Below are 27,527 nucleotides of genomic sequence, written 5' to 3'. Positions count from 1 at the left end.
CACCACCGCACCTCCAGCCGCACCATCGCCGCACCCCAGCCGCACCACCGAGCCGCGCTCTTCTCTCCTCGACCCACCCCCGCGCGCGTCACCCTCCTCTCTCCTTCTTTCTCAACCGAGCCGCGACCGCACCACCAATCGTTCTTCATGCCCAGATTCGACCAATTGAACCATATATATATAAATGTGGGTTTGAGCACAAAATTGTCTTCTTTGCTCTCCTTTCTCAACACCTCTGTGCTAGTGTACTACCCCGTTAAGACCCCTCAAATTCCTTCAATTTGATGTGTCGGAGCAATAAGGAATTGGGGTACCTTTAAGACCCCTCTCTCCCTCCTTCACTCTATTTCAAGCTTGTGTAAACAGTTAAAAAAAAAAAAAAAAAAAAAACAGGATCAGTTTTAAGTCTTAATGCAAGATTATAGATCGACGCTTTTGGGGTGCGGCGGTGGCGGCTGGAGGTGCGGCTGGAGGGGTAGTGGTGGCTGGTGGGTAGTTGTGAGGGAGGTAAGAGGTGTTTGGTTTTTTTTTTTTTTATTTATTGGAAAGTTAACGGAGGATTAGGGTAGGGTTACATCGTAGACACTAAAGGTACCTTGGGGGTACAGTGTAGAATTTTGAAAATGGGTGGGCACTGGTTGGAAAAGTCAATACCTCAGGGGCACTATATACTTATTTAGTGCTAAAAAAGCTAATTTCAAAAAGCAATTTACCTAGAAAACAAAGTTAACTTTTTAAAATGGTCAAACCTCTAATAGTGTTTAATAAGCTAAAAGCTTTTTAAGTAACTCTTTACCAAACAAGGCCATTATACCGCTACATGTCAAATTCACATCAAGCGGCTTTGTTGCCTACATAAACACTTTCAAATCGCAGCATAAAAAAAGAATGCTCCTTCAATAAGGTCATTAGGCAAATGCTCACTTACACGAATTCATGATCAAGTCAACATGTTTCAAAAGATGAACTTATTGAAATTAGAAAGTCTCCTCTTCTTAAGCTCCATTGACCAACATCACTATCCAATAGATTCAAGCCACGTATAACAATTTACGTTATAAGTCTTATAACCAACATGAATCACCTAAAATACCCCTATCATTCTCCCAATTTACCCCATGGCCCAATCACCTCCAATGGCTCAAAATCTTCAAATCTCAAAGCTCGTTCTTCTCAAAACACTCTCTCTCCTCTTCTTAAGATCTCCAACATTCTCACTCGAAATAAATAATAAACTTATTAATCATTTTTTTCTTGAAAATATTTTATATTTTAATTCGGAAAATTTGTGGACGGAAACCTTAAACCGCCCGAAAGAGGAGAAGAAGAGGTGCAAGGCAAGGATTCTAAGCGTAATAAAACTTAACCCAATTTAAGCAATTTTGAGGGATTTTGATTTGATGCCAAATAATCCAATTGGGTTTTCTGGGGTTGTTATAATTATCAATTCAAATGATGGGTTCTTGATTTCAATTTGATACAACCCGACCCGACCCACCTGGGATCTTACAGCATCTGGGTTACATTTGAATCAAGAACAATGGTGAAGATTTGGAGTTGGGTTTTGCTTATTTCGATTCTTTTATCGGTTTTTGCAATTGGGTCTTCTTCAATTGATGATTTCCATCAAGCGTATGTTATAACTTCTCTCTTTCATCAAGTTTATAGCTTTCTTTTTTGGTCAATCAAGGTTTATGTTTTTTAGGTAGTTTTAAATTTTACTGAAATTTATCATGTGTATTTGTTTATAATTTCTGCTTTAATTGTGGATTTGAGTGATTTAGTATTAATTGCATGTATATCAGTATATGTTAATATGTATGCTCAAATTGAGTAAATTTCTATACATGACATAACTTATGTCACATTTTGTGTGAGCTACATACATTATACGTTTATTGTGCAACCGTGGGCAGGGCCGTGTGTGTCGAGAAATGACCGGCAAGACGGTACCTTGCTGGAGCAATGCCGGTGAAATTGATTAGGGTGTGGTCTTATAGGTTCTACCAAGAACTTAGTTTTTTGTATTGAAAAGAGAATTGGAACAAGTAACAGAGTTAGAGAGGAAGTGTGATCGTTTATAAGATTCAAGATACCACATTAGTTGTTATAGTTTGAGCATCAAAAAGGCAAAAACAGAAATAGAGGGGATTTTAAAGTTGTTAAACTTTGTTTTGACATACTAATTTTAGCAATTTGAACTACTTTTGTTTTTACTGATTGGAACAAAGAACTGGCATTTGACCTAATTGAAGAATATCAAACTTCAAATTCCACTGGACAGAAGATGAACAATAGTCGAATATTTTACTCGACTTGAGTTGAGTGTGTTTGTGCGTATCTTTTGACGAGTATCTTTTATAAATCGTGAAGATTATTGAAGTTATAAAATGAAACTCGATTAAGAAAGATTTTTTCTTTCTATTTCAGTTGTGTTCTGTTAGCACATAATTTCTGCTATGTATTATGCAGCTTCAGTATTCTGTGGTGGCTGCTACATGCATTCCACCTGATTTATACAATAGGTAGAGACTGGGTAGACTACAACTCTAATATTTCGGACCCTTTAAGATATACATCAGATAAAGACAAGCAAGAAAACCATTGATCACGTGACAGCATTGCAAGTTAAGAATGTCACATGATCCTAGGAGAATCGAGATAATTTCCTACAGACTAGTGCACCATATTAAGGTGTATACTGAGACATGTTCTCTATACTATATGTGTCACCGATTTGGAAAATTTTCTCTCCCTCTGACTTCAGAAAATTGTTACATATAATATGTTGGAAAATTAGAAACTAGTCATTACGTAAGGCAATGGTTTATAATAGGATGCCTTTACATATATAATTATATTGAGTGATGGAGTGAATGTGAGAGTAGTTCAATTAATTATGAAGGAAATCTATAAGTTTACAGCTTGTGCAGAAGAATTCTCATTTTCATACCTGTGTACAGTTATTACTATTTAATCGTAGAATAGGTCCTTTTATATGTTTGAAAGACTTTGAGTGACAAAGGAACTGAGGTAAATGGAAACTTGTTTAAGAGATGCTGCAGAATTGTCAAGAAGTTTCTGTTATATAATCATTAGCAAACAGTGATATAAACAGTAAGAGGCAGCTCTGCACATGGTGAAGTTGATGATTAATTGATTTACCTATTGGACCTCTTTGTAATGAGCACTTCACGCGATAAATAATCCAATCCTTCAGTGGTATAACAATTTGTTTGCTTCTCTACCCTTTCATGCAAACCTGTAAGATGAATAAGCTTTTTTCCTTAGCTACAGTATAATATTGTTCAAAAGTTGCTCTTTGAAAATGAGAATGCCAGTCATGCTGCCTGTAATTTAGATACTTGTCCTGTTTTCTCTTGGCAATCAGCGAGTAGTTAAGATTATGTCAGAGTGCATGCCAATAAGTAATGCAGGTCCTCAAAAGTTTGTGAAATTTTATGAATGAATTATTGCGTGGATCCCTCCCTTTAGGTGCATATGAGCTTCAACAATAGGGTTTTTTCTTTTAATCTTGAACCAGGGGTCATCTTTTTACTGTTGCTATTATGTCTTTGCAATCATGAAAGCAAAATTTTCTCATTCAGAACATAGGTTTCAGTACTTCTGATACTCTTATGTAGCTGTTTTGTATCTCCTAAATATATCCTTTAGTTGATACACTATTATGACTGTCATAACCATAATTTGGAATTTAGTACTTAAGTCTCAAACTAGTTTTCATAGGCGAAGAGGAGTATATTAACTTCCATGATGGGCTTGCTATCAGATTGTGTAGGGGAAATCCACAAACCTATGCTGTTTTACAGCATGATTTAGCATTGTAGACCATTAGTCATAGGTAGGGGCATACAAATGTCCATGAAGGACTTGTTATCTTATTATGTAGAGGAAGGTTAAAAAACTTATGCTGTTCTACAGCAAGATTGAGCTATGTAGACCATTAGTCATAGGTAAGACATAAAGCTGCATGGATGTGAATCATGTGATGTTGCTCCTGAATTACTCTCTCTCTCTCCTTCCTTTTTTTTGGAGTGGGAGACTGGGGGTAATGGGTAGGGGAGTGTTGGGTAGTGTCATTGTTTTGGAAGTGCGGGTATGTTTTTTCTTCATTGCTAATTGAACTGAAGATTTCAATTATCAAATTTACCATCGATTCGATTTGATTCAGCTGCTCAGCTTTAATAGATTGGTCATTGCTCATTTATCTTTGTATCGAGTCTTTGAAATATGCAAAATTGGCTATAATGGCTATAATGCTTTTATTTAACTAGTCAGGAATGAGCTATTTTAGTTCTAACATTTAGGGTACCGCTCATGAGATTTTGATATGTGCTACCCTTATCCTACGTGGTTGACAATTCACTTCTTATGTAGGATGTGCATTTTATTTTGGGGATCTTTGTTTGATGGTAGTTTACTCCATGAAAATATATGTCTGTTTGAGCCTAATATTAGTTCACTCCATACGAATATATGCTTGTTGACCCACATTTGCTCCTTTTGAATTTCTTTTATCTTTCACTGCATTTTTTTGTTTATTTGTTTGTGTGGGTGCTGCCCAGGAAGAGTGTTTTTGTGATTGAGGAATGTCATGATGGTGACAATACTGACATTGGTCTCTGTTTATACAGGTTTCCCATTGTAGAACCTGATCCTGGTCATACAAAATTACGCCTTTCAATGGAGGGATTGGAGGCCATTAAGAGAATAACAACACCAATTTCCGCTGTTGCTGTAAGCTAATGTTGTTATTTTAAATATTTCTTTCAACTTAGCCTCCATCTGTTCTCTGATACTGCTCGTTATCTATTTTGATTTTTTTTTTTCCTCCTACGTCAAGATGGTGTAGATAAAAATTAATTTTTAGCATTTCCTGTACAGAGATTATTGATGCTAAGCTTCTTGCCTATGTAGATTTACGTGCTTCTCTTGACTTCATTGTGGTTATATTTGTAGGTGATTGGACCCTATAGATCTGGCAAATCTTTTCTACTTAATCAGCTCCTGTCACTTTCTTGTAATGAAGGTGATGTGCTAATATACTTTAAAAAGTTGCTGCGAAAGTATAATAGCTTGAATTTTTCCTAATCATAATCACTTTTATAACTATTTTTTAACAGGTTTTGGGGTTGGACACATGCGAGATACTAAAACCAAAGGTATGATTTAATAAGTTAGAATTTTACTCTTTTGGAAATTTCATGATATTTATTGATTTCTACTATGAATTTTTTGTTTTTCCTGAAATTTCACTATGCAGGAATATGGGTGTGGGGAATGCCGGTGGAAATGATGGTTGATGGTGTCAAGACATCTGTACTCTACCTTGATACAGAGGGATTTGAAAGCATTGGTAAATCAAATGTTTATGATGACCGGTAAATATTGCTCTTTAATTAACTTTGAATCTGGAATTCATTTGTGAGTAAGTTTTTGTAAAGTCTTTCTGATGTTTCTTCCACAGGATTTTTGCTCTGGCTACTGTAATGAGTTCTGTACTTATCTATAACTTGCCTGAGACGGTTTGTTTTCTCTACCTGTATCACTCTTTTCTCTTTTCCTTATTATTGTGTATTTTCTATTTATTTATATTTCTTGTAGAAGTTAAAGATGAACTCTTTCTTTCGTTGACCCTGCCTACACAATGACGTATGTCATATGTGATCTTATGATGTACTTGTGCTGCAGAGTGATTGGTGTTTACTTGTTTCAGGTGCGTGAAGCAGATATATCACGACTTTCTTTTGCTGTTGAGCTTGCTGAAGAATTTTATGGAAGGTTAAGAATTTTGATTTACACATTATTTGTTTATAAACTGTTTCTCCATTATTTAATAGACTGCTTGTGAACGAGAATATTTATTTTTTTAAATCAACCTTTCTCCATTAATAAAAATTGTTAGCACTAACTTTATTTTTTTTCTATTTTTTTTTGGCCCATGTATGTCTTCTTACACACAAAGCAGAGTAAAGGTATGCTCTCCTTTTCAAGTTCCGATTTTTTGAATGATAAATATTATTTCCGCGTTTTATGTTATATTGTACCATTTTGACTTTTGAACTATTCACATACCCTTTTTGACCATATTCTTCCATATGCTTTAAGTTTTTTCTAGTCTATGAAAACAAAATTGAACATGTACCATGTAATCGGATTTTTTTCAAATGTATAAATTCAAATTAATAACCTTTTACAATTATTACTAAAAGATAGGTAAAGATAAAAGTTGTGCATTTTCCAATTGTGAAAGTCAAAATGATACAATTATAGTGGACTGAAATTTTTGCTATGATTTAATTGGCTCGTTTTTGTAGGGTGAAGATGTAGCTTTTGAACCTGCTAAGCTTCTATGGCTAATACAACGTGATTTCCTACGTAAGTTATAAGTTCTTAAAGCTTTTAATATTGATTGCTTTCAGATGGGGAATTAACGGTTATCTAACAATTTAAAACATGCAATTAATGATTTTGGACAATCAAGGGTCTCTATTGCTGCTTGAGGTCCCACAGCCTTTGAAAATGAGTTTCCAAAAAAAAAAAAAAAAAAAAAAAAAAAACTTTGGACAAGGTTAACTTCCTATAAAGTTTAGGCCCTACTGTAGTTGTTATTTTAGTTGTAAGGGATTTGATGATTTTATTTTTACAACAAGGATGATATTGAGTCATGTTAAGAACTAATTCTTATTGGTGCTTTACAGAAGGGAAATCTGTTCAAGAAATGGTAAATGAAGCTCTTAGGCGTATCCCCAATCAAAATGGTTTGTCTAGTTCCTAGTTGCACCTGTCTATTAAGTTAATGAGTTAATCTAGAGTCTTGTTACTTCTCCCTACGGGTATTCTGACTATGGGTTTTGCTGTTAACCTGTCCGCTCAGATGACAAAGATATTGAGCAGGTATGCATGCTTAACTGGATTAAATGAATACTTCCATGATAACTTACTGATGACTACCTGAAGGAGAGGACTCACTGTTGAATTTTATCTATCAGGTTAACCAGATCCGTGAATCATTGGGTGTTATGGGTGACAGCAGCACAGCTTTCAGCTTACCACAGGTGTTTATTTATTTATTTATTTATTTATTTATTTTTTATTTATTTTTATTTTTAGTTTAGTAAATATTTGCATCAAGTTTCGTATTCAGACTTTCCTTTGTTTCCTTTATTTAGTAGTCAATATAAGTGACCATAGCACCATACTCCTGAATGATCAGTATCCAAGGCGTTTGCACTCAAATAAGGCAAATTACTCAAGCAGTTGAGCATGCATCGGTTTTTAGTAACCTTTTGTCAGTCATGAATGTTTGTTTATGACTTTATGTATATATTTGCATCGGTTTTTTTGTAGTCAGCCCCTGTTCTGCTGCCTTTGTGGTTCAATAGTCGATATAGTTGACCTTATCATCAAGCATTATATAAATTAGACAATTTGTGTGGGAACTCTTAAAGCTATATCTGCCTGCTGGTTGTATGCTGATATTTTCTCACTCCTTTTATCCATCCTTCTACACATTTATCATATTATGAATAGCTCATTGGATTTTAGTAAGGAAATTTTTAATTCTATGACTGGCTGATTCTAATAAATATTAATGTTTGGATTTTAAACAGCCTCATCTACAGAGAACAAGACTCTGTGATATGAATGACACTGAACTTGATCCTGGCTATGTGAAAAAGAGGGACCAGATGAAGGAGCTTGTTGCTTCTATTGTTCGACCAAAAATTGTGCAGGGTAAAATGCTAAATGGGAAGGAGTTTGTTTCTTTTTTGGAACAGGTGCCTTCTGTACTCCACTTAAAATGTAATTTTTGTGATCAATTTTGGGACTGTTTCTTGCAGTGCTCCAAGACTTTAAAACCAAATTCAGAATGTAGGATAGTGACCATGTCAGCTGGAGGATGATTGGATGTCTAGACTCTAGATGCCTGGCAACATAATTAATATTTTGCCATGTCTCACTGATCTTCAAACCTAATATTCAATTTTCTCCCATATCTTTGTATCATATTACGTAAACTGAATGGTACTTTTTTGGCCTTTGTCCTAGTAACCTGTGTGCACGTGCATGTTCATGTGTGTACTATGTGTTATGATTGCCTGGAAGCTATAATAAGAATGACCACCTTTACATGTCTATACTAGAGAGGAGAGGTTGAGTGGGGTTGATATGGAAGATGTTAATATCAGCTTGTGTGATGCTCCTTTTTGACTTGGCGTTCTGAAAAACTATTCTTTTGGTGTTTCAGATTATTGAAGCTTTGAACAAAGGAGAAATCCCTTCCACTGGATCTCTTGTTGAGGTTTTTAATAAGAAAATTGTTGAGAGGTGTTTGAAGTTATACAATGAAAAGATGTCTATCTTGAAATTGCCTCTCTCTGAGGATTCGTTGAAAATAGCCCATGAAGATTCTAGAGATGCTTCCATGAAAGTTTTTGATCAACAGCATTTCGGCCGTAATCATGCTAAGAAATCAGTTGATCAATTGGATGAAGAAATTAAGAAGGTACATTTATCCAGCTGAACTATTAACATAGCATCAGTTACCAGTAGAAACTTTGAAAGCCTTTGTAACTTGGTTATGGCGTTTTCAAACTGCACATGAATAGTTTCTACCTTTGGAATACTATCTTGATATCTTGATGACCATTTTTCCAACAAAATTGTGTTAAAAACCTAGTACTAGTAATGTAGTAAATATCACACTCCTTAATCTGCAAAGGGCTGTGACATTGAAAAAAATGCCAGTTGTCTTTTATTTGATTTCTTGGTTGCTCCAGAAGCAGTGTTGTACAGCTTTGTTTACTAGAATGCATCATGATAATTCACTTCATTCTTCTTCTTACTGTTTATTCTTTCCTTTTATTCCCACTCAACTAGAAAGGGAAGAATGAAAAAAGTATGAAGCCTGAAGTATATAATAAGATTTTTAGGTTATATGTTGTTTTAATCAAATTTTTTGATGCAGTATCTTTCATCTGTGCTGTATTATCTGCATTTTGCATTTCTCACTACAGGCTAGAATGATATCGGGCATTGGACCGAGGATGAGTGTTGCTATTTATGTTGTAGGTGTTTGAGAATTATGTAATGGCAAATAAATATGAATCAACAAAACTTTGTGAGATGCTGTATACAACTTGTGAGGACAAGATGGACCAGCTTCAGGTGCTCAGACTTCCGTCTATGGCCAAATTCAATGCAGGATTTCTCAAGTGCAATGAGAGTTTTGAACAACTGTGTGTTGGACCTTCAAAAGTCAATTATGAACAACGGATGATGAAGGTTATGTTTCATGATTTACTATGTTCCACTCTAGATGTCAATGCCTACTTGCGTGATTTAGCTTCATCTTCCTGCCTGCCTGTATACTTTGGCAAATTAATTATTACATATTGCTAAAGAGAAATCATTTAGTTTTCTTTAGAATTTTCTTTGCATATTGGTTCGCTTTGTTATTTTTGAAAGGTCTGCTGCTGTAAAACCTTTTGTAGGTTATAGTTTCTCTGTTCCTTTGAGTTAGCTACAGTTACTAAATGCACAAACAATTAAGGAGGGTAAGAAGGAGAGTGTGTTAAGTGCACCATGTGTAAGAAAAAGTAGGTTAGATAGTATTGTATGTAAAAGAGTGTTTTAAGTGTGGGCTGAGGTCGGGGTTGGTGGCAAGTACAACTTTACATCAGTAGCTTTATAAGACAAATATCTGAGTAGTATAATGGGTTAAATAAGCTTCGTTTATTTCACTTGAGCTCCCGTTGCCTGAACTTGTTGACTCTAATTTGAACTTGCGTGTAATTATCCAAACTTTGTTTTGTGTTGTGCATTTGGTATTCCTTCTGTACTTACCTGAACTTAAGTCTCCCGCAAATTTTTACTTTCTTTTTTGAAATGTGATGGAACAAAGTCTGTCTTCCAAGTCCCGTTTCACTGGCTGATTAGTAATACCTGTGCAATGTTATTCTGCAGATGATGGGAAAGTCGCGTTCTCTATTTATTAAGGAATACAACAACAGACTTTTTAATTGGTTGGTTGCCTTTTCTTTGGTGATGGTGGTGGTTGGGCGATTTATCATAAAGTTCTTTTTACTAGAGATTGGTGCATGGATCATGTTCATTTTCTTGGAGACATATACGAGGATGTTCTGGTCAGCAGAATCTCTATATTACAATCCCGCATGGCATATCATTGTAGGCACTTGGGAAACAGTTGTTTACAGCCCGATCATTGATTTGGACAGGTACTTTAACATACTGTCACTTATATGACAGAATTTTTGGTCTTCTTCTATGTCTGTTTTAGCCTGAATTCCCCCAAAAGTTTCCAGCAATTTACCGATAACAAATGTTCTGATTGATTCTTTAGCTGAACGTTCAGACTGCCTCTCAGATGGCAATTTCATTGATTCACCAGTCTGTAGAAACCTTGTACAAAGTGAAAATAGAACCAGCATATTGGGTAAAATCTATTTAAGAGTCTGAGGATTACTTAAATTGTGATACGCTCGTCCCATCTCAGGTTTTTATTCCAAAACTATGCCACTCCAAATCAGTAAAATTCCAAAACACCCGTTTATGTCAGAAGTATGAAAATTTGACCCTGATGTTATATGTTCTTCTTGCTTGTTTCTGAGAAGAGTGTGTCACTATTCGTTACTCAAAATCATCTTATGTACTATCTTCTTTGATCTAATAAATTTTTACAAGTTCCTGTTCTCATTTGGTTCTTTATGTTTGACCAGGTGGGCAATTCCCTTGTGTGTTTTCGTGGCTCTATTTATACTCTACTGGCGGTGTTATGGGAGGAAGAAGAACTCCTCTAGGTGGTTGTTACCTTTGTACAACAATCAAAAAAGTAGTACAAATCGATCAAGAACAGATTAGTTATACCCATACTATGTATACCGTTAAGATTCTCTTGATTTGTTCGTTTGGGTGAGCCTTTGATTTTTCATATATAGAGCTCTCTCAGTAAACTGGGATTTTGGGGTGCTTCATGGACCCTTTAAATTACCATAGTGGCATAGTCTATAAACAGGTATCAGGATCAGACGTTAGGCACTGTCGGCTTCGATTGTGTTTATTTCAATTGTAGCATACCACCCCATATGTATGATTATCAAAATTAATGAAAATGTTCTTTTTGGACTACAGCTCCTTTGTTTTTTTTTTCCTTCCTAATCACAGACTTTACATTATCATGCATTTGAAGAGTTCAATGATGCTCAGTTTCTGTTGTCACTATATTATGGTAGATATACTACGTATATGTGTTTGAGAGGTACAAAACCCAGCGCCCTATCTCAGCCATTCTCAGGCCTCACAGCATAAGGGTGATTGATGAGGTTCTAACACCTGTGATGGGTGTTGGCGGATCTTGGAGTAGAGGAGCTAGCCACTTGTCCAACTTGTGGCGCTTGACAAGCTGCTCCAACCCCGAGCGATCCAGTTGCTTACATCCTAATGTAGTGATATGGGAGTTAGCAACGAGTGAAAAAACTGGATGGTCATTGGCTCGTGTCTGTTCGACATTATTTATAGTTACATTTAATTGATCAGGTGATATATACTTGGCAAACCCGTTAACCACTAACATATTCTCAGTTTCTAACAATTGTGCACACAATTTTGCAACCCATCAATCAACCATACAACTCTATATGTTTGTTTTTCCAAAGAACATTACTACATGCTGGAATTTTGGAAAGGGATGAAACAATAATATTCATTGTGAAGCCAAAATTTACAAAACAATGATGAAATTTAGGAACTGGATGTTTTTAACTCGAAAAACATAGCTCTGTGAAAAAATTGTTCTCTAGCTACCACCCTAACTTGCTTCATGTACACATCTAAACTTATCACACCTTGTTCAAGAGCCTCGTCCAAAGCGTATAGCACATCGTCTAATGCCTTGCTTGCAGCCTTACACTCTACCATCATCTTCGACTTGGCGCCAACTATTTGAACATCAGCAGTTGAAGAAGCATTCTGGGTGTTTCTCAACCAATCTGACAGCTTATCATTATACTCTTCCACTTCTGCCACACTTTTTTCAAGATTGTCGCGTTCATTTTTAAGAATACTAATATTACCATCTATAACATCTCCTCTTTCTTTCAGCTTCACTTGGGTGTTAGACTCTCTCTCGATATCATTTTGAACTTGAACATCCAAGGCAGCCAAATCATCAGAAATCTTCCTGACAAGATCATCTATGATAGTCTCTTTCACATCTAAATCATCATAAAACTTCGCGTCTAGATCATCTTGGATTGTCGCTTTCAATGTAGTCTTGGGCAGGCTAGGATGCTCAAGTTGAAAAAGGTCTGCAAGGTTGTGTACAAGATCACATAGATTACTCTTTTTTTGGTCCCAATCTAATAAGTAAGGTGTTGTAACAACACCAGAAGGATCAACAAATGGATGGTTTTCGCGAATTGGACAATCCGGGTTAGATGGGATAAAGATCATAGGAGACACCAAAGGGTAATTTTCATGAAGCCAAATAATGAGAGGAACATCAGGTAAGAAATCCGAGACATGAAGAAAACCATTAACGTTCAAAAGATTCATAGAAGTACCATCAAAATGATCAAATTTGTTAGTTGATGGTATAAAACAGGGGAAATCTTGGAAAAGTTTAAGAAAATGTTTTCGGATTACCCATTTTTGGAGAGGATCTTTGTATGAGAGTTCAAATGAGCTACTTTCAAAGAGAGCAGTGTCTATAAACTCCATTGAAGATGTTGATTTCATGGCTTAAAATACATAAAAATATGGTTTTATGATATAATATATAGTTTCAGAAGCAAATGTTCAAGGGGTTCATAATATTATGGACTGCCAAATTTTATAAACAATCTTAAGGGCTAAGATTATACCAAGTCATCTACCATTTAGTAGTATTAAACTAAGTGGCCTGGACCAAGATAACAACCAGCTTAAGTTATAGTCTTTTTTTAATTTTCATTAATCAAGAATTAAGATTTGTTTACACGCTTATCCATTGATTGTGAGTGCAAGGATTAAGGAAGAATAAAGATAGCGTCTCATGTAATATTTAGGGACATTTCCTCCTAATTTCTATACCATCGGAATATACTAAAATTATACTTTCGTAATTTTTTTTTTATTTTTTATTTTTATAGTGGGTTTAATAATAAGATAGAATCGATAATTTGATTCTGATATTGACTTCAGATTTTTTCTTCAATGATACGGAGTATGACTAAGTAGTTGCATTATCTGATTTACGGAATAACTAACTAGTTTTAAGTACGAACTATAAGTAGGGCCTGTTCTCATTGGCTGCATTGAGCTGAATTGAACTGACCCTGAAGTGAATTGAAATGAATATTTTATAAGAGAAGAAAATTAGGAGCTGAATTTAATTGAACTGAGCTGAACTGAGCTGAGCTGAACTGAATTTCAACGTATGAGAACAAGCCTGTAATCACTTGACATTTAAATACTATCTGGTTAAAGATAGACAAGTGTCAAAACATGATTAATTACTCACTTCGTATTCTCATATACACGTATTATAATGCAAAAACTAGTATTGGGCCCGGGCGATGCCCCATAATCTAATTTAACTGATTAATTGTATTATATATTTGTATAAAACTATTACGTAATACATAACCACCAGTAATCACTTGACATTTAAATATTTTGCGGTTAAAGATAGATAAGTGTCAAAACACGAATACTCACTTTGTATTCTCATATACATATTCTAATATAGAGTACAAAGTTTTGGCCAATAATTATATCATTAAATATCTCTAAAACAAAATAGATTACGTAAATAGTCTAAAAAGTCAAAATGTTTTACTGGATACATCAATTTTTTTAGACGGATAAAGACATAAAAGTACACAACTCAAGTCCACACCTCCGCATTACCGTGAGTTGAAATCAGATTATTCCCTTCACGGCTTCGCGTCACATCGGCTAGTCTGCCTACTGATTAGCGATGGACTCGCACCCATCTCACCTGAATCCCACCACCGCCGCTGCCGGAGCTCGTTCCCGGAGCTCACACTCGCACTCGCAATCCCAATCTCCTTCCCACTCCTCCGCCTCCGTCTCCGCCGCAACCTCCTCTCTCCACCACCACCCTCACCACAACAAACGCAAGCGGCCTCCTCCTCCCACCACCACCACCAACGACGCTCCTCCTCCTTCCTCCTTCCTCTCCGCCGACACCACCGACGATCTCGATTCCATCTCCGCCGCTACTCCCGCCGATAACTCCTCCGATGACGCCGCCGCCGCTACTCCCGCCTACAACGACGACGATGATGACGACGATAACGATAACTTTCATCCCAATGATTCCTCCTCTATTCGTACCTTTACTGCCGCTCGCCTCGACGGTGCGCCAAGGAGTACTAAGCTTAGCAAGGTTGATGGTGCTTCTGTTAAGGTTGAGGTTTCTGATTCTGCGAAAGATGGCGCGAATTCTGGTGGTGGTGCTGTTCCTGTTGGTCCTGCTAATGCGAGTGGTGTGACGGTGAAGGAAGATCCTGTTAAGAGTATTTTTACGGAGAATATTCAGACTAGTGGTGCTTATAGTGCTCGAGAAGAAGGTTTGAAGCGCGAGGTATATTTGATAATTTTATCATCATTTTCGTTAATTGCTGCAATTTTGATTAATGTATTGGAAGATTAGTTGATTGATTGGGGTGATACAGCATTTTTTATGTGTACATTTTGTTAATTTCATGGCTCGAATTGAGTTATTTCATCCAGTTAGGTTATTCTGCTGTTTAAATTGGATTCATAGTTCATTGTTGCAGAATTTGGGAGCTGCATAAAAAAAAAAAATAAAAAAAAAATGTAGAGGAGATATAATTTACCTAGTCTTTTAACAAACTACAATGATGCTGTTGTAATGTTCGTTTCGATGGCTAATTGAACATATTTGTGGGCGCTAATGGAATGTAATTCTGGTTGAACTTCGTGGAACTAGAGGGCATCCACTTGGCGATCTTATGATGAGTATGAGCAATTAGTTAGTACTCGGTACGAAGTAACTCTGTATGATATAATAAGGTTTACTAAATGTTGGTTAAATGCTGAAAGAGATTTGCTTTAGGTGTGACTGATGTTTTGTTTGGCAATTTAGATTTGTTTGGTTCTAAATCAGTATGGATTTATCAATTAAGGTTCAATAGAAACTCAACTGTACTTATTCAAGTGTTCGTATTGCTCTCATTTGTTTTTCCAATAAATAAGTTCCTTGAAACGTTATTTAGTCAGATAGGCATTGTGATTGCTTAATGAACTGTAACTCTTCTTGTTAGCTTTTTTCAGGGTTTATTTTTAATTCTTAATATTCAGGTAGCATTGTTCTTATTGTAATATTATAAGGGGTAAGGACTTTGTGCAATCATATATTAGTGTGCATAATCTGCATATTGCTTTCACTCACAAACTTGTTTACTTAATTGAACCACACTTATCTTTACTTATTAGCGCTGTACATTATGTAGAATTGTTAGCTTAAACCCAAACATATGTGAACTTATTAGTGCAGAACTGAATATATAATGTCTTTAAATGAAGATTGAGCATACTGAACTGGGTTTATCTTGTTATCCACAGAATGATTTAGTAACCTTGAATATTAACTTTTAAGCAGTGAACTGAACTTTATTAGCTGCTACTGAACATATTCTTAAAACTAATTTAAATTTGGCTGCATAATATTGTTTTTCTGTATGTGCAGTACCCTTATCCCTATCTGGTTGTATAAGAAAGGCTTAACCTCATTCATTATGTACAGTAGTTTAAGTCATTACTTTTAATGATCTGTTTTAGGTTGTATACCAAATTATTACTAAAAACTGCCTATGGTTTTGGAAAATATACCTGTTTGGCTGTATCTAATAACCTTAATAAATAGTTAGGTCATGCTACACCAGCAAAGAAACATACGGACTGTTATTTCTGTAGAAAACTGGTGTTTACATTGGTCTTGATATTCAAGCTTTACTTCTCTGGATGACTTTTCATCTTTTTTATGAGGAAATCTGAATCTTGCAGGAGGAGACTGGAAAACTTAGATTCTTATGTCTTTCAAATGATGGAGTTGATGAGCATATGGTTTGGTATCTTAATATTACTCACTGGACGCTTATATGAACAAATGTTTTCATTTGTTGCTGTAAAGAAATGATGTGATGACCAATTGTTGAAATTTTTGTTTTTGGTTATTCAGGCTGATAGGGCTGAAAAATATATTTGCTAGGCAACTTCCTAACATGCCAAAGGAATACATTGTTCGTCTTGTTATGGACAGGTATGTCCATATGCGTGATGTTTGCAGAGTTAATTGCAAATTTATAAATGCTCCTACAAATTTTCTATCCATAAAAGTCATAAATCTTTCTGCAAAAGATCCCTGTTCTGTTTAGAGAGAGATTGTTAAAGGAAAAGGGTGAGGGAGTGGATATATTGCAAATGTGCATTTTTATTCCAGACCTTACCAAGTTGCTGATGCTTTCTAGGACATCCATTATTGTGCTGAAATTTTTGCAGAAGCCATAAATCTGTGATGGTAATCAGACGTTCGACTGTTGTTGGTGGCATCACTTACCGTCCATACAAGAGGTATATGCTAGGTTCAGGTTATTTAATTATCTTCTATTCTGGGTCATGACATCATGTTCTTTATGAGAAAATGGATGATGGAGGAGAAACCAAAAACTTGCCTTGATTTTGTTACTTTGCTGTGAACATAACTTTATTCTGGTGTGATGCTGTATACAGAGTTCAACAAGTTCTACTTCAGTGTACATCTGAATGTTACATAAATTTTTTTTGTGAGAGAAAATTTATTACAATTTTTTGTAAGATATTGGTGCTGTGTAACTAGGTAGATTTGTTTGACAGATTTGTTGTTGTCTCAAAGGACCTTCATTGTGCTATTTTGAACTCTATTAGCATGACCTATCTATATTAGGTGCACTGATGCAAGTTCTTACAATATTCTCAATTTCCTTCTTTTGCTTTGTTGTGTGTGCAAACTGCAAAATCACCTTCTGCATAGGTGATTGGTTCATTTATAGCTTCTGACTGTTTTGTCTATGGTATGTTACAGCCAAAAATTTGGGGAGATAGCGTTCTGTGCTATTACTGCGGATGAACAAGTAAAAGGCTATGGCACTAGACTTATGAATCACCTAAAACAGCATGCACGCGATGTTGATGGTTTAAGTCATTTTCTCACTTACGCAGACAATAATGCTGTTGGTTATTTCATCAAACAGGTACAGCTATCATCGATGATTGTTTTAGTGGCGTTATTGATTGAATTAGATTTAATGGTTATCCTGATCTTAGAAAACAGCAAAAGGTTCCTCCACATATGCCTTATTACTTTCATCATAAAGAATGATTTGGATCAAACTGGCTAGAGCTCTGTTCTCCTCAGATTATTGTAAATAATTTTCAGTAAGAACAAGTTTGTTTTCAGCAAATTGAATTGTGGAAAAGTGTATAATACAAGTTAGGGAAGACTTGAGCAAAAATAAGTTTAGTTTGGCAAAAATTAGTTTTTTTTTTTTTTTTTTTTTTTTTTTTTTTTGCAATAAGCCTATAATAAGTTTAGTTCAGCAAAAATAAGCTAAGAAGAGCCTAAGTTGGAGCCTGGAGGAATAAGGTACTCTAAATATGCCTCTTGTCATTCCATGTGTATGGTTTGTTCTAATGTCAAGTGGAGTAGTTTAACATCCAAATGGTACATGAAAAATTAGAAATTATGATGGGTTCTGGGTCTTCTTAATTTCTTGTATAGACCAATTTGATATAAATGAAGCTGGATGTATCTTTTAAGTATCTAATATTGTTTTCTTATCTAGCCTGTCGAGTAGTGTCATTAATGATTCTTGTGTTTCTATAGCCTGAGATTTGGACCTCTGAAATTGTGTTTGTGTGATTTTTTGTTGAGACTAGTGTCACTGGGGTAAACTAAGGTAAACCTGCAGATGAATGATGAACCAGCTTTCCAATGCAGGATTTTTGTTTTTCTATGGATCAAAAGTAAAGAACCTATATTTCATGTGACTTAGCCTTATACTGAAATTTATTATTTTAATTGGAGAAAAAATGTTGGTGCTTATATCACTTTAAAGATAGCTTGCCATAAATACATATGGTGAAGCTTGTGTCGGACAATAAAATTCCCAACACTGATCAACACCAACAGGTGCTAACTTTGCAAGGTGATATAAAACACCAAATTCTTATCCCTTTTCTCATGAGAACAAAACACAAAATCAAACCTAGAACAAGAAGAACCTCATACTGAACTTGAATTTGTGATTATAATATGGGCCTCAGCTGAAGAATTGGATTCACACTCTTGTTTGATTTAAAATTCTTTTTTTTTTTCCTCTGGCACTTTTCAACTGGCTGATACTGCATTTTTCTGTATTTCATCTTTTTTCTTTCTTCTTTTATTTTCCTTGGAATAGTAGCTGACATTGTTCCAATTTTATATTCTGTAGGGGTTTACTAAAGAAATCTCCTTGGAGAAGGACATATGGCATGGGTAAGTTTTTCAAGCTGCACCACTTGTATGTATGAGAGTTGGGAAACAAAGTTTTATAAGTAAATAAATTTTGTTCACCATCTTCCTTGTATCTCTGTCTTCTACTTTTGTGGATTGATTGGCTAATTTGTTTGGTATTTTATTTATACCTTTATGTATTATTGTGTCATCCTTAAGGTACATTAAAGATTATGATGGAGGAATCCTTATGGAATGCAAAATGGATCCTAAGCTTCCGTATACAGATTTGTCAATCATGATCCATCGTCAGAGACAGGTAACAAGCTTCAAACCTGCATATGTAGCTTTGGCACATTAACTCCTTCACCTCTTATGTTGTTTTCTGGTATATAATTATTTGACAATGCCGTAAGGCTATAAGCAACTATATAAGCTCTCCATGCCAACATTTCTCTGGTATGATGTTAAGGAGCAATTAGGATTTTATTTCTCATACAGGCATGTATTTATAGGCGATAGGTTTGCTCATTTTTGTAGCCTCAGCAAAGCTTAATCTACAACTAGTTAGGTATGTGGTAATCATATTTGTGAATAGGGAAAAAGGTGTATAAAGTTATTGTTGGTAACAAGAATGAAAGTTATCATTCTTATTTCTGTATTTGGTATACACGTATTAGAAAAGGGGATGGAGTGAATAAGTACCAATAACATTTGCATTAAGTAATGATTTAATATGGAAACTGTAGTCCCATGATTCCCACCCCCACTTTCTGAAATCTAGCCCTTCATTTGGTGATAATACTGGTTGGAGTTGATTCCTCTCCATCCCCTAGCCATTTTCCTCTCCCTTGTATAAAGCATATATTTTGCTGGAATCAATCCCTTGTTAGAGTAGTTTCTAGTTTCCTACTCCTGACTCCTCATTTCTGCATACGAAATTAGCCATAAAGTACTTTCCTCGGCTGGAAAATTGCCTGTGTTAGTTTGGGTTATATTAATTTAGTTTGACAGTTCTTATTCTGTTGGAACACCACATTTTTTTTTAAATAACCTCATTGTCTGGGTGATGCAGGCCATTGATGAGAAAATCCGAGAGCTCTCTAATTGTCATACTATCTACCCTGGGATTGATTTTCAGAAGGTAATTACAACTCCAGCTTTTAAAAGACATGATTGCACTTAAGTGATGTTAGTCTTCGAGCCTTGGCAAATTATGCAAGGCAAAGTCACATGCCTTGGTGAAGCGAGGCGCATGTTTCCTTTAATTATGAAATGCTATTTTATCAAGATCATTTTACTCAATCAATGTGTGACTGACTAAATTAGCAATAGAAGTCACTTTTTTTTCGTAATTTTTAGGACAAAAACGATGCATTTAGAATCACGGTTTTCCTTGTTATCACATCACTGCACAAGGGTAACTGAGATGAAAATCTAATCAGGTGTGCAGAGGCACACTACTTAATCTCAATGAGCTTCTAGGCTTCCTAAAGGCAATCATTTTTTGCTTATCATGACACTTTCTAATGACCTGCCGGAGAGGTCTAGCCTATACTATTGCCGTTCTGGCATTAAAAGATTCTGAGTTTTAAAGTTATTGAGCTGTGAAGGCGTGAGTGATTATTCTCAGTTCATGTTTTTTAGGAATTGTTCAAAGGCATTATTCTCATGGCATAAAATGAAAGAGAAAATGGAGTTTGTTGCTTATTTTGGAGACAACATTGATTTTTTTTTTTTTAAATCATTTACTTGGTTCTTAATTGTGTGTAAACATGGAACTATAAGAGACAGCTTATTTCAAAAAATTATTTTTTCAAGTGCTGTACAATCTTTAAGATTACACTCAGAATTTATCTAACTGTTTAGTATATTGTTCAGAAGGAGGCTGGTATCCCCAAAAAAGTCTTCAAAGTCGAGGACATTCCAGGATTGAGTAAGTAGAGTCAATCTTTTCTGCATTTGTGATGCATATCTCTAAACATTACGTTTTCACAACTCTTATGATTGATGTATAATATTCTCTGATGAATTTCCTTTCTTTGAGTGTTTTGGATTCTTCTTTCAACCTACTAATTGTAAATTGTTTTGCATTGATGACCTAAATATATCAGATAATATGGGGTTATATCAACCAGTCATCCATTGTTTTCTCATATGCCCTCCATAGTTATTTATGCTCTTTTCTACCAATCAATGTCTAGTTTCAAGCCAATCAGAAGTATTTGGGATTTGTACATTATACGATTTTTGTTATAGTGTGTAATCAAAACGTACATATGGAGTGCTGGCTTTCTGGTTGGCTTGAAACTTGGTATTGATTTCATATGCTGAGCCTATGTTTTGTGTTTGTGCTGGTAGTTGAATTTTGGGGTTCATGTTGCTTCTTTCTTTGTCCTTGCTTATATTCTTCAGTGTGTGAGTTGCATATTGTATACACCCACTATTTGGGGAGAATTAAAGCATTTTAAAACTAAAAACATAATCTTTCAGAAGACAAAACCTCAGCACCACTTGTAGAGTTTCTATGTTATCAGGTCTAGTAGATTTACTTTTGCAGTGATAATGTTACTAATAAAACTACACGCACACATATCGTAATTGATAATTGATCTTGTTAATATATGTTATTATAGGAGAGGCTGGGTGGACACCTGAGCAATATGGACATTCAAGGTTTAAACCTTCAATTGCTTCTGGGGACAATGCCTCATATCAGAAATCTCTTACTGCGTTCATGCGCTCACTGTTGAAGGTTAGTTTCTCTGCTTGTGCATTTTTTTGCTTTCTCTGTAGCAGTGTTTGTAAAGGTTCAAGGCACTTGGGTCCTTGAGCTTTAGGTGCAATGCACGGGCATGAGGTTCACGTTTAAATTATTACAGATTCTATGCTGAAAAATTGGTTGCAGACCTTGGACTTTAGGTTGAGCTTTTGTTTGTTGCAATGTGCTTTTGTATGGCTTGATGAAAATACCCGTTTAGGACCATTTCTAAGTGCTTGGGCACCAGCGCAAGGAATGCCTTTTCAAAGATTATTCTGTAGTGTTGGAGTTGAACTGTCAAGCTCCTGCTTGGAATGAAAAGCATAATTTCAGCTTCAGCTGCCTTGAAGCTACTATGCAGCTATGCTGTGGACATAGACATCTATATCTGAAACTGCTAAAAAATGTTTTTGACTATTAAGAAACTATGATATGGTTGTGAATTTGTGATGTATGCTATACCTTTGCCATGATTAACTCTTGATGCTTACAATATTGCTAAAGCCTTGCATAAATAGTAATGAATATGTTATATTTAAATAGTTATACACGTGACCATCCTAATACCAGGCCATATAAGGAACCAGTTCCTTAAATTTTAATCTGAATGCAGTGTAACGTCCACTCCCTGGTTTAATTATACTTGAATAACACTGAAGCACTGAGTAGTTTGTGATGATATATTTTCCTCTCCTTAACACAGTCTATGCAAGACCATCCTGATGCTTGGCCATTTAAGGAACCGGTTGATGCTCGTGACGTGCCTGATTATTACGATATCATCAAGAATCCCATGGGTATGAGCAATTTCTACATACTTCTTTTGGCATTCTAGTAATCTTTTGTTTCCAGTTGAATTAGCTGGGTGACTTGCATTGTTGTGTGTTTCGACCAAACTGAAATTATTTCATTGCTATTTATAAATTCTTTAAGTTCCTTTTATCAGTAATTCAACACTGAGCAACTGGTGGATTTTACTTGTGATGTATATAGGCTTTAATGAATAATGCTATATCACAAATTTTATGATGCAGACCTGAAAACAATGTCAAAGAGGGTGGATTCAGAAATGTATTATGTGACATTTGAGATGTTTGTTGCTGATTCCCGGAGAATGTTTGAGAATGCACGTACCTATAACTCCCCAGAAACCATTTACTATAAATGTGCAACCAGGCATGTTTTTATCTGTTTAACATCATTTTCAACTTTAGTACACTATGATCTCCGCTGGAATGTTTGTTTATCTGGTTTATTTTTCAGGCTGGAGGCACATTTCACAAGTAAAGCAAATTTGCAAGCTGGAGTCCCATTTCTCAAGTAAAGTTCAGGCAACTGTGTAATATGATCCAAAGACGCGGCCTTAATAATGTGTATATATGCGAGATGGACATTAGTTAGAAACCCTAGATGACATACCAATCGCAGCTGTTGATGGACAATCGAACTTGTATACCATTGATATCATTGTTAAATTAGAATCCGATTGTTAAATTAGATATTGATGAATCTCATATTAGAAGCAGTTTATTTATGAAAAATAATTGATTGTCACTTTGTAAGTGTTGTCAATTAATTTGTTGGTTTTACCTCTCAATGCTTGCTGATTTCGATAAGCTCCTATCGTCCATTAGCTTGTAAATTGTAGATCATCAGCTCATCTGCATGACAGCACTATTTATTGTTTTGTCAATTTTGATTGCCTTGCAATTTACCAATGCTAGGGCTAGAAAGAGATCTTGGCAAAAGCAATTTACTCTCCCGTCCAAAATAAATAGCTACATTATACATAATAACTCGGTTATCTTTAATTGTTGTGCATGCCCAACGCTGCGTCTTTGCAATTAAAAGAGAAAAGAGGTACTCGTATTGGGTTGTTGGAAAAAAAGATGTCACATCATAGGTTGTTGGAAAAAAAGATGTCACATCATTGAAATCAATTATAATCATGATTAGACTTTCTAATACGCCATTACCTAATTAATATGGATACGTATGTAAAATTGGATTGCGAATTGTACACTACGTGAGTGACATGAGTTACATCACGTGACAACTAATTTCAAACTGGAGTAGGCTTCCGAATAAGATAATAGCGGTTTTGGCCTTTTGGGCCTTGACAAGGGTGTAGAGCCAACATAAAACTGATCCATATATCATTTACCGGAGGATATTAATGATCAACACATTAATAAACTTAAGAAAATAAATATTATAAAAATAAAAAATAAAAAATAAAAAAAAAATCAAGAAGAGACAAGTAGTCCGTAGTAGTAATCTGTTTATATGCCCCAGATCTATCTATCTCTGTTGCTCTGTCTAAATTTCGTTCGAAAGAGAATCAGTGTTCATCATTCAAGGTCAATTTTACTCCCGAATTCCAACAAAATTCCACTCTAATCTGAGCAATTATCCCAGGTTTATCTCTCCACAATTCTTCAATTTTTATCAGTTTAATCTACATTGCGCAATTTTTTTTTTAAAATTTTAAAATTTCGATTCGATTGATTTAATAAAATTGCAATTGATGCCTAAAATGTCTTGTTATTGATGTTGATTGATTTGTAATTCCTTCGATTTTATGCTCTTTGTTAGTCTTTGAAATTTTATTAGGTTTTTGATGATGATATGAGTTGTATTGATTGAATCTCATGAAATTGAAGTATTATCTTTCTTTGATTTGCAGAAATTTTGATTGTTGACCTTGTTTGACCATGTCGAACAAACCTCAAATCCCTAATAAGAATTCTGCACTCATTGCTGTTATTGCTGATGAGGTACGTTTTTTTTTTTTTTTTTTTTTTTTTTTTTTTTTTTTTTTTCCCCCTTTGTAATTTAGGTTATGGAGGTGTAAATTTAGTATTGATGGTGTAATTTTGCAGCTAAACATTTTAGAAAGATGAAAATTTGGGTTGAATGAGCATGTCAAATTGAATTTGTATATGCTTTAGCTTCAATCTTAGTGATCAGTGCTCAATGTGATATCGAGGGTAACTTGATGATACAATGGCGTGTTTTTCCGAAGCGTTGGCGGGATTGTGTTACTGTTATCTTAATAATTGCAACTCAGATGCTAATTAGATGGCCTATAAGAATTATGAATTTATGATCCTTCATATTTTATCGCTGATTGATGATGCAAGTTTGGTTAAGCTTTGTTTTATATCCTCGATTAGAGTTTTTTTAATAATCATCAACTTTTTTATTGGAATTTTGTTGATTTTGAAACAAGAAATTTACATAATATAAGAGAGCCTAGATTTTGATCAAACTTGAATGTATTCCAAGTTCGAGCTATTTGGGATGCTTCCAAATTTCTATATAAGAGACACACTGCATGGACTAATATAAAATCATGCTCTTGGCCTCTTGGGGTTGAAGCCTGTGGAGGGAAGTTGCTTACATCATGACAACATCAAACTCTCGCAATAGTGAGATTTATGTTGGATTGTTGATGTTCTTTATAAGCTTATCTTATTAATTCCTTACATGTAGGACACCATTACTGGCTTTTTGCTTGCTGGAGTTGGTAACGTTGATATCAGGAGGAAGACAAATTACCTGATTGTGGACAATAGTAAGTGCCTGAATCTTCAAAATGATATAATGCTTGTAGTCTAGTACTTTAGTGTGCGACAGTTGTAATCTCTTCTACCCTTTTCCAAGCACTGAAAAATTTTGTACCTTTGTTGAATATCAACTTGACTTGCATCTACTAGCCTTTTTTCAATGCAAGAAATAGTGATAAATTCTATCTTATTGGTGAGTTGTATTCTATGTAAGCTAAAAAGAAAAAAAAAAGGGTGTTTTGTCTTTTCACCTTTGATGCCTTGATTTGAAAGTGTTGACCTTTACTGTAAACTTGTAAACGAGGCCTCGATGTGAAAAGAACAAAATGATAAAGAAAAGAAATTTTCGGTTGTTTAAAATGTAATCATGCAATGTATTGATTCTTGTTTCCTATCATATGCTAAGCCTTTTTCATATTATAAGAATAGTAAGATGTGGTTGTGTCAGTATACGATATTATAACAAAATTTTCTCAATGGTTTTAGCTTTGCGCTTAATCTATTTATTTGTGGTATACTTTTGTCCCAGCTTATGACTACTCTACATTCAACCACTGTATAAGACAGGAGCTTGTGCTCCTGAACCCCAGGGCGAGCCAGATTCTATAGACATTTTATAATTTTCGTATATTAAAATTGAGTTTTTTAAGCTGCTAATCTTACTCTTGGTAAACTTTTTTTATACGAAGTAATTTGGTACTGTTATGTGTTATCTCATTGACCCTGTTTATCTTACTTAGAAACAACGGTAAAACAAATTGAAGAAGCATTTAAGGAGTTCACAGCAAGGGAGGACATAGCAATCGTATTGATCAGCCAATATGTAAGTTTCATTTGCTGATTTAAGTTATATTTATCTTTATTTGTCTTATTGTGATTGTTGTTATAGTAGATGCTCACTTGACTGTTCTATTGACTGATTGACTTGTAAATGAAGTTGCATATTCTCTTCCCATTAATTACTAATTAGAGTCTCTGAGTTTAGTTAACTTAAGTGTTACGTATTAGGGGGGAAGAGGGGGGGGGGGGGATATGAGACAAGCCCCAGCTATGGATTTAATCAAAGAAGTCTATTATGTAAATGCTCTTTCCCCCTCGTTCAGTGTCTCTGCTGCTGCCCATGCACAATCGGACCGTTAACCCCCTAGCCCCCTCGGGGGGGGGGGGGACCTTGCCCGTGCCGAAGACGAGCTCGTCTTCAGCTGATGCTGCCCAGCCAAGGCCTAGGCGCTGCTGCTTAAGCCAAGGCATGGGAGCTGGGTACTTCTGCCCAAGTCAAGGCACGCCATGGCTTAGGCAAGGAGCACGGCATGAGGACAAAGCATAAAAACACCGCATACTAAAAAAAATACACCTATTTTTGGCAATTGAGGGTAGCATGTTGGCTTGCCTTAGGGTGAAGGCAACAATTGCCAAGGCAAGGCAACATAACTTCGCAAGGCTAGGCAAAACAAGGCATCTCAAAATATGATAACGTGGGGTCGATCAATTCCCGACACCAAATAGGCCTCTTGGGGCCCTTTGGGGACCCTTGGAAGCACTTCAATTCATAACCTTGTTGAATAAAAAATATGTTATCTGAAGACCTAATTTAAAAAGTATAATACACGAAATCAGACCATTTTTAGGACCCTGAAGTGATGGTAAGGGAGGCATCTGAGATCATTTAATGTTCTTTGGAATCTTACACAACCACTCTGCCACAACTACTCTCCCATCTTGTTATGAATTGCTTCTATCTGATCCTCTTTGGTTGGTTTTTCCTTTGTTTTGATTATGTTTAAGCATTCGGGTTTGTCCCCCCTCCCCCCTCTCTCTGATTTTGGTTGCCCATAATAAGCTCCATTTGCCCTGTTGCAGATTGCAAATATGATTAGATTCCTTGTTGATAGCTACAACAAACCAATTCCAGCAATTTTGGAGATCCCATCTAAGGACCATCCCTACGATGCTGCTCATGACTCAGTTCTTTCACGGGTGAAGTACCTCTTCTCCGCTGAATCAGCATCCAGCAGATTTTAGACAGATGTTTGTCTAAATATTGAATGCTTTGAGTTTGTAGAACTGTTCACATTTTGAGTTGATATTCCATTCTTATGTTCTCAGAATAAAGAGTGTAATTAAGTTATTACATTTGTATGTTAACCTTAAACGAGTTTGTTTCTGAACCAAACATGAATTCAGCAATTCCATATTTTATGCTCCATTCAGTATTGGTAACCATGTTTTTATCTGTTTCAATTGTCTAATCAACCAATACATACAAGCTTTGCTTTTCGAGGGAGTGCATCGTTCAATGTATGCACTGAATGGTAATGCAGGACACATTGAAGTGGATTGTGATGCATGAGAGATTTGTTTTGGTCTATTAATTTAGAATTTGGCATTACATACAATTTGGGATTACCCTTTGCCAAAAAAAAAAAAAAAAAAAAAAAAAGGCATAGGTATATTCTTACCTCTACCAAAAATAAAAAACTGTGTCACTCAAAGAACCAATTTTTCTGACAAATTTATAAAGTAATTCGTGTCAAGTTTTGCAGAATTTTGTACTGTACTGAACTATTAAAAGACTACAAAAGGTATTAAGTATTATTACTGGTGTAAGTCACTTTATAAATTATAATCCGTGTGGAATTCTTGGCTAAGAGTA

General features: G+C 35.4%; 4 protein-coding genes across 5 annotated transcripts; 3 read left to right on the top strand and 1 right to left on the bottom strand.

Annotated features, from left to right (window-relative positions):
- The first annotated feature begins 22 nt into the window (after nucleotides 1-22).
- LOC110728957 (guanylate-binding protein 5-like) lies at nucleotides 23-11,174 on the top strand. The gene is made up of 17 exons (XM_021908633.1): nucleotides 23-1,632; nucleotides 4,656-4,758; nucleotides 4,981-5,050; nucleotides 5,145-5,183; nucleotides 5,285-5,402; nucleotides 5,489-5,546; nucleotides 5,738-5,802; nucleotides 5,990-5,996; nucleotides 6,339-6,399; nucleotides 6,723-6,782; nucleotides 6,899-6,918; nucleotides 7,014-7,079; nucleotides 7,635-7,802; nucleotides 8,273-8,530; nucleotides 9,097-9,309; nucleotides 9,991-10,262; nucleotides 10,764-11,174. Exons 1-17 carry the CDS (start codon nucleotides 1,541-1,543, stop codon nucleotides 10,903-10,905), a joined length of 1,812 nt encoding a protein of 603 aa, XP_021764325.1. The 5' UTR covers nucleotides 23-1,540; the 3' UTR covers nucleotides 10,906-11,174.
- A 610-nt stretch (nucleotides 11,175-11,784) lies between these two features.
- On the bottom strand, nucleotides 11,785-12,780 carry LOC110729035 (protein ELC-like). Its single transcript, XM_021908735.1, has one exon. The coding sequence runs from the start codon at nucleotides 12,778-12,780 to the stop codon at nucleotides 11,785-11,787; it is 996 nt and encodes a 331-aa protein (XP_021764427.1).
- A 1,118-nt stretch (nucleotides 12,781-13,898) lies between these two features.
- On the top strand, nucleotides 13,899-22,902 carry LOC110728956 (histone acetyltransferase GCN5-like). 2 transcript variants are annotated; one of them, XM_021908632.1, is made up of 13 exons: nucleotides 13,899-14,632; nucleotides 16,078-16,142; nucleotides 16,253-16,333; nucleotides 16,573-16,644; nucleotides 17,135-17,303; nucleotides 18,543-18,586; nucleotides 18,764-18,863; nucleotides 19,620-19,688; nucleotides 20,429-20,480; nucleotides 21,181-21,299; nucleotides 22,009-22,102; nucleotides 22,340-22,481; nucleotides 22,569-22,902. In XM_021908632.1, exons 1-13 carry the CDS (start codon nucleotides 14,003-14,005, stop codon nucleotides 22,627-22,629), a joined length of 1,698 nt encoding a protein of 565 aa, XP_021764324.1. In that variant the 5' UTR covers nucleotides 13,899-14,002; the 3' UTR covers nucleotides 22,630-22,902. The 2 variants fall into 2 exon arrangements, with proteins under 2 accessions (XP_021764324.1, XP_021764323.1); XM_021908631.1 differs by having other exon boundaries at nucleotides 20,426-20,480.
- Nucleotides 22,903-23,501: 599 nt separating this feature from the next.
- Nucleotides 23,502-27,103, top strand: LOC110728955 (V-type proton ATPase subunit F). Its single transcript, XM_021908630.1, has 5 exons — nucleotides 23,502-23,723; nucleotides 23,992-24,082; nucleotides 24,801-24,882; nucleotides 25,615-25,697; nucleotides 26,735-27,103. Exons 2-5 carry the CDS (start codon nucleotides 24,020-24,022, stop codon nucleotides 26,894-26,896), a joined length of 390 nt encoding a protein of 129 aa, XP_021764322.1. The 5' UTR covers nucleotides 23,502-23,723; nucleotides 23,992-24,019; the 3' UTR covers nucleotides 26,897-27,103.
- The last annotated feature ends 424 nt before the right edge of the window (nucleotides 27,104-27,527 follow it).

This window comes from Chenopodium quinoa, unplaced genomic scaffold (assembly GCF_001683475.1).
Source record: "Chenopodium quinoa cultivar QQ74 unplaced genomic scaffold, ASM168347v1, whole genome shotgun sequence".
Lineage (NCBI taxonomy): Eukaryota > Viridiplantae > Streptophyta > Magnoliopsida > Caryophyllales > Amaranthaceae > Chenopodium > Chenopodium quinoa.
This window is presented reverse-complemented; position numbering and strand designations above follow the sequence as displayed.